The sequence below is a fragment of the Ruditapes philippinarum genome, unplaced genomic scaffold, assembly GCF_026571515.1.
Source record: "Ruditapes philippinarum isolate M1 unplaced genomic scaffold, ASM2657151v2 ctg3136_1_1_1_1, whole genome shotgun sequence".
Classification (NCBI taxonomy): domain Eukaryota; kingdom Metazoa; phylum Mollusca; class Bivalvia; order Venerida; family Veneridae; genus Ruditapes; species Ruditapes philippinarum.
In genome coordinates, this window is record NW_026858813.1 from 1 (window position 1) to 7,125 (window position 7,125).

Consider the following 7,125-nt stretch of genomic DNA (forward strand, 5'->3'; position numbering starts at 1 on the left):
CTTCTACATGTTATACTACTCATAGATCCCTACTCTGACCTTTTATTTGAACAACAATAGATTTAACCATAAACATTGACATATGCTCTTTTGATAACAAATATGTTGTGCTGAAATTCTTATTGCATAAAGAAATATTACTGACAATTTTCATTGTCCAAAAAACATTTCAAGCATATTTGAGCTGTGTCATGACAAAACCAACATAATTGGTTTGCGACCAGAATGGATCCAGACAAGCCTGCGCATCCGCGCAGTCTGATCAGGATCCATGCTGTTCGCTTACCAACGCTATTACAAGTAGGGAAACTGATAGCCAACAGCATGGATCCTGATCAGACTGCGCGAATGCGCAGGCTGGTCTGGATCCATGCTGGTCGCAAACCCATTATGTTGGTTTTGTCATGGCACAGCTCATTTATGTTCATCATTATATTTCATGTAAACTTTTAACTATATATACATGGTGTTATTTCAATGCATCATCCTAGGAATGAATATCAACCAGTCATTCTTTTTTTGCAATTGTCCCAAGAGGCTAGTAATCTATATAGACGTATAATATTCTAGTTGTCTCCCCTTAGCCCTCAGCTGAGGTAAACCTTTTACTGTATAATAAAGTGCATATTAGCATATCATATATATACTATTACCCTGAGAGACATGTGTTATTTTTTATAGTATAACATACATGATATGAAGAAAGTCATGAGAAGTTACATTTCAACCTGAAACTGTATCTAATATAAGTACTATTTATAATTTACCTTTCCTGCCTGTGAAAATAGCTCTCTTGCTTTCTGAAGACAGTCCTGTAAAAAGTTATACAAATTAATTACAATAAATCTTATATCATAACATCCATCCATTTATGTACAAATGTGAAATTAACTCTTAACATACCAGAACCAAAACTGACTAGCATTTGCCACCAGAATACAGCCATGTCACCGTGCACAAGCATGATGTCTGAAAAGGCTGTGTACTGTTGGCTAAAAACTTTTTCATCTTATAACATTCACAGCAGATAATGGGCAGTTCCAAGAGTAACCATGTAAGAAATTAAGCATGTTAATAGTTAAGGGGTATACAGCTATATCTAAGTTAAGGGGTGTACAGCTATATCTTAGTTAAGGGGTGTACAGCTATATCTTAGTTAAGGGGTGTACAGCTATATCTTAGTTAAGGGGTGTACAGCTATATCTTAGTTAAGGGGTGTACAGCTATATCTTAGTTAAGGGGTGTACAGCTATATCTTAGTTAAGGGGTGTACAGCTATATCTTAGTTAAGGGGTGTACAGCTATATCTTAGTTAAGGGGTGTACAGCTATATCTTAGTTAAGGGGTGCACAGCTATATCTTAGTTAAGGGGTGTACAGCTATATCTTAGTTAAGGGGTGTACAGCTATATCTTAGTTAAGGGGTGTACAGCTATATCTTAGTTAAGGGGTGTACAGCTATATCTTAGTTAAGGGGTGCACAGCTATATCTTAGTTAAGGGGTATACAGCTATATCTAATGAAATATTTTTTTTATAAAATTTATAAATGAGCAGTGTCACGACAAAACCAACATAATGGGTTTGCGACCAGCAAGTCCGCGCAGTCTGTTCAGGATCCATGCTGGTCGCAAAGCCATTATGTTGGTTTTGTCATGATGCTGCTCAAATTGTGAAATTATGTTGTTTCCATAATCTTAGGCCGTGTCTACACCTATTCAAGTTTCTTACATGTCACATTTAGATAAGCTAAAAAATGGCCCTTTCAACATTTTTTCAGGCACAATTTTTTCTGAAATGTCTCATTAAGATAGCCCAGAATTTATACCTTTGTCTTTGCAAGACTATCATGTTTCTGTAAAATATGTGAAAAAAAAGCGGGAAATGATGCAATTAGCTAAAACAGAATGGAGTAAATGAAATGCGTTCATTCTTTTTTAAAATTGAAAAATGTGACAAAAATTTATTTTGATGCAAATTCTTTATTTGATAAAAGTTATTCACTAAATGAACAAGATCATTTTAAATCCATTTTGACTCTACTTGAAAAAGAGCTCTTTTTTATTTTTTTACAATGTATTTATTTTTATTATTATTATTTTTTTTGCTCTTCTGTGTATTGATCAGCGTATTGATTTGTTCCTTTGACCAAGACATTGTCATCATTTACTGAAATTCAAAGGGCATGTACACTGATTCAACAACAAAAAGTCAGAAAATAATAAAAATAACAGCACTATCAAACCTTCGGGCACATGTTTTGTGTCAAACCGGTGTTATCAGTGTCTTGACAGCCAAAAACTTGTAGAAAAATAGAACGTGTTCTAACTTTCTTGCAGGGAATAATCTTCTTGGATGTCACATAATTTCTCTTTAAAACTCATTCAAGTAGGGTGTCTACACTATCCAATACAAGAGAATATGACACTTGCATTCAAGACTTGGATAGGTGTAGACAGGCCCTAATGGTAGTTTCTCAAACGAGTTGTAACATAGAATGTCTCTTTTATTTAACATACATTGTAGTATTATAAAAAATAAACAGAATAAAATGTTCCAGAGCATCAAATATTATGCAGTTATTTTAAGTAAGATTTTAACTGTTAAGCAATAAATTCTTGCATGTGCCATAAAATACTTTTTCAAAATCAAACAATAGGTTTTAAAAGCAGCATGCCTTATGATTCATGCTAATTTTCATGAACATTTTGAAAATGTATTTTGAAGTAAAATATTGGTAAGTGAAGAAAGTAATTTACAAATTGCAAACACCACTTAAACTCCATATGAATTAATTGCTAAAAGGAGGATGAAATATGGGGAAAAAAACCTATGATGATAAATACTGTAAAATCAGTCATTAATCGTACATAATATGTAAATTATTATGTGAACCTTGAATCTTTTTTTAAAATCTTAAGTTTGATTATCTTGAAATATTATGTCTCACATGGAGGCATGCAGCTTTAACTACAGGCAGCAGACTAATACACTTTAAGAGATCTAATAAACCTAACAGTATAAAAATCAACAGTACAGAAAAGGGCAGGGGAGGTCTAGTGGTTAGGGTGTTTGCCTCTCAACCCAGGAATCAGGGGTTCAAGCCCAAATTGGGTTACACTGGTTTTTATTCCAAGAAGCGGACTTGAAAGTAATTAATATAAGTTGCAATAACTTGTTTCGCAATCGAACTTAAATAAAAATGTTTAAACTACCAACCTTGTAATTATCAGGCAGAGGTCCTTTATTAACAAGTGGGGGTTGATAAGTCCTAATGGTGGATATTAATTGATAACAACTATGTTTCTGCTTTAATCGTGTTTACTAAGGTTCCATGTTTTTCCGGAAGTCCCCGTATCATATTACATACAACATACATATATACTATGGTGGTCTCACATACATTATAACATTAGTCTATATAGGACATCACATCCCTCCTCAAGTTAGATATAAAACATCAGTTTTTAAATTGAACAATCAAAATGCTTAAATCATTAAGATATGAATTATGAAAATATTGCATTATAGCTATGTAAACTGATATTACTAAACATGATAAACTATTCTTAAAATTTATTTGATTACGATGGAATACATATAATGAATCTAACTGTAAAGTTCATCCTAACTTTTTTTTTTTTTTTTTTTTTTTTTTTTTTTTTTTTAAATGTTCACTCATGGCTGTTAACACATTCCAATCGTTTATAGGTCAGTTCTAGGTCAGTTTTACTATAGTCTGCAGTATCTAAATATATCCACTACATGAGCAATATCGAACATTTACACTATACAAACATGAATATTTATTTTGTTCTAAATCTGATAATTTGTTTATTTTTCTCTTAAACATTTGTTGTTAAATACATTGTTAATGTCCACACTATATTAGAACTTCAATGTACTTTAAAAATTGTCATTTAAATCATGTTGCCGTATATAAGGTGTCATGTTACTATTGCGCTATTACGTATTAATTTTTCTATTGAGAATCTAATTACATAAAATATATCCATGATGTATACACTTATTAAACTAGCATGGCAGATCGCGTGATCTGCTTGTTCCACTGGGTTTATTATACCCATTTTCACTGTGGAACCAATAATCTAACTTACAAAATCTTTTAAATATGCGGGCGGACGACTATCTCGTGCTGGCCTTGCCGCATAACTCGTGTTTTGTCTTTCAGCGAGTTCCTCCCCTGATAGTCCTCAATATCGCTTTCCCCGTGCTGTTTAGGCGTATTCCCATTAAGTCTGGATCTACTGTTTTCATAACAGATGAGTTCCTGGTGACACAATGTCCTTCATCATTTCGAACACTTATCATTGGTCCCTTTTTGTTTATAACTTTATATGGGACTGGATTATACATTGTACTTGACTTTCTTGGTGTTTCGTTTCTAAGTAAAACTCTGTCTCCGACGTTAATGTTTCGTTCTCGTGCGTTCATTCGCTGGTCCTCGTATTGTTTTGATTTTGCTTTTGATAACTCATCATTTCTTCGTGCTATTTCGTCTGCACGCGTGTCCTCATTTTGGTGTTGATTAATGTCTGGCATACGCGTTACCGGTTCCCTTCCGAACATTAGCCGAAATGGCGTAAATCCAGTTGACACGTGCGGTGTAGCTCTGTACTGGCGGAGAATCTGAACAGTTCTTGTTTGAAATTCCTTCCCTCCATGAATGCCGATTTAACACTCTTCATCAACGGTTTGTTGAATGCTTCTGCCTGAGCATTAGCCCTTGGCCACCTAGGCGTGATTTTTCTGTGTATAAAACCGTAAAATTTTGCAAAGTCCGCAAATGCCGTACTATTAAATGGCGATCCATTATCTGTTTTAATCACTTTGGGGACACCAAACATTGAAATTATTTTGTCCATAACCGGTATGACCATATTTGCTGAAACACTCTTTACTATTTCCACTATTGGATATCGCGAGTACTCATCTACTGCAACCAATAGGTAATCACCGTTTTCTAGAGGTCCACAAAAATCTGCACTTATATTTTTCCAAGGTCCAGATGGCAAATCTGACATTTTCAGTGGTTCTCGCGGTCTTGGTTCCCTTGAGTTGGCTTGACAGGCTAGACATTTTTGTATTGCTGTTTCAATTTCTGCATTCATGTTCGGAAACCATACCTTTGATCGTATATAGCTTTTAGTTTTAACATTCCCTGGTGCCCTTCATGTCCCAGTTTTATCGCACGATTTCGGAGTGTTTTCGGTATCACTAATTTGTCATTTCTTAATAAGACCGTGTCATTGTGAACCGTCAATTCATCTTTTACGCTTCTGAGTACCACCAGCTCTTCCATGTCGATTTTAAAATCTGTCACTGTTTTCATTTCATGCCATTTTCCATTCTTTGCGTATTCAATCGCTTTCTGTATAGTTTTATCTTTGACTGATTCTATTTTTACTTCATCTAGTGTCATTGCATTTGGCACTGCCTGTGCGGAAACGAATGCTACATATTCCTCGGCTATATTTCTCTGCTCGTCACATTTCAACGGATGACGAGACATGTAATCAGACGGGTTATCCTTTCCAGGCCTGTATTCAATTTTTACATTAAATGGTTGTAGACGTAATCCCCATCGTTCAATTCGTAGTGGTGGCTGTTTCTTCTGCCATATTTTCGTCAGTGGCATGTGATCTGTGAAGCACGTGAAAGTTGGAGCACCTCTTAAGTACATCGAATAGTGCTCACACGGACCATACTACTGCCAGAGCCTCTCTTTCTGTTTGTGAGTAACGTGATTCTGTCTGTGTCAGTGCACGAGACGCGTACGCGATAATTTTTCCTTCCTGTGTGAGTATCCCAGATATATCGACTGGTGAAGCATCTACTATTAGCTCAATTTCTTTTAATGGACTAAAGTATGTGATAACCGTATCACTACTTAATTCTCTTTTCAGTTTCTCGAACGCGACTTGCTGATCATTTTCCCATGACCAGGGTGTGTCCTTTTTTGTTAAACGCCTCAATGGTTCCGTTGTTGTCGCATAATCCTTTATAAATCTCGAGCAATACGATGTCATTCCGAGAAAACTCCTCAATTCAGATACGTTTGTGGGCTGTTGCATGTCTCTCACTGCTCGAACCTTCACTGGATCTGGTGAAATGCCGTCTCCTCTGAATACAACTCCAAAGAATGTGATTTCAAGCTTGTTAAATTCACATTTTTCTCTATTTAATGTCAGCCCGTTACGATGCAATGCATGAAAAACTTGATCAAGTGCCTTGTCGTGATCTTTTTGACTGTTTCCATACACTATTATATCATCCGAAATATTCTTGGCACCAGCTATGTCTTGAATGATAGAACTGAATGTTTTCTGAAACACTTCACTTGCAGAGTTAGTACCGAAATTCAAACTTTTATATCTGTATAAGCCCATGTGTGTAAAGAATGTAGTGATTGATCTCGATTCTTCATCTAATTCCAGCTGATTATATCCAGCTTTTAAATCTAGTTTGCTGAACACTTTTGCACCGTTCATGTCGTGTATAAGTTCATCTATTGTTGGCATTGGATGCCGTTCTCTTTCAATAGCTTTGTTTGCCTCTCTCATGTCTATGCATAATCTTACATCTCCATTTTTCTTCGGTGGGGTGACAATCGGTGACACCCATGGTGTTGATTCATTTTTAACTTCTTCTATGATGTCATTTTCAAGTAGCTTTTCAATTTCCTTTTGAACTTTCTTTCTTAAATGAAATGGCGTACGTCGATTTCTCTGCGCTACAGGTTTTACATCACGGTTTATGTGTAATTTGACTTTTTGTCCTTTTAATTTCCCAATACCGTCATAAATTCCTTGATATTTATCTTCCATATTGGTCGTTATCCCTTGGTTTATTTTTTATTATTTCTAATTCACATGATGTTTCACACCTAATAGAGCTCCATGGTTTCCTTTCACAATATAAAATGGTGTTACTGTGTATTTTCTGTTCTTTTCGACCGTTAAATTCACACAGCCCTTTACGTTTAATGCACTTCCCCCTCCGTATGGAAGTAAATTTGGCAGCCCTTTTGTTTTTATTTTAGGTTTTCCTAAGTAATCATACGTGGTTTCATCTAGTATATTCACACTTGATCCTGTGTCTATTGT

General features: G+C 35.4%; 1 protein-coding gene across 1 annotated transcript; it reads right to left on the reverse strand.

The window, feature by feature from the left end:
• Positions 1-4,587: 4,587 nt before the first annotated feature.
• Positions 4,588-5,130, reverse strand: LOC132754352 (uncharacterized protein K02A2.6-like). The gene has a single exon (XM_060744968.1). It carries the CDS (start codon positions 5,128-5,130, stop codon positions 4,588-4,590), a length of 543 nt encoding a protein of 180 aa, XP_060600951.1.
• Positions 5,131-7,125: the final 1,995 nt, after the last annotated feature.

What these genes read in the sequence shown, in the direction of transcription:
- LOC132754352 (XM_060744968.1), bottom strand. Translation starts at nt 5,130, where the DNA reads ATGAATGCAGAAATTGAAACAGCAATACAAAAATGTCTAGCCTGTCAA.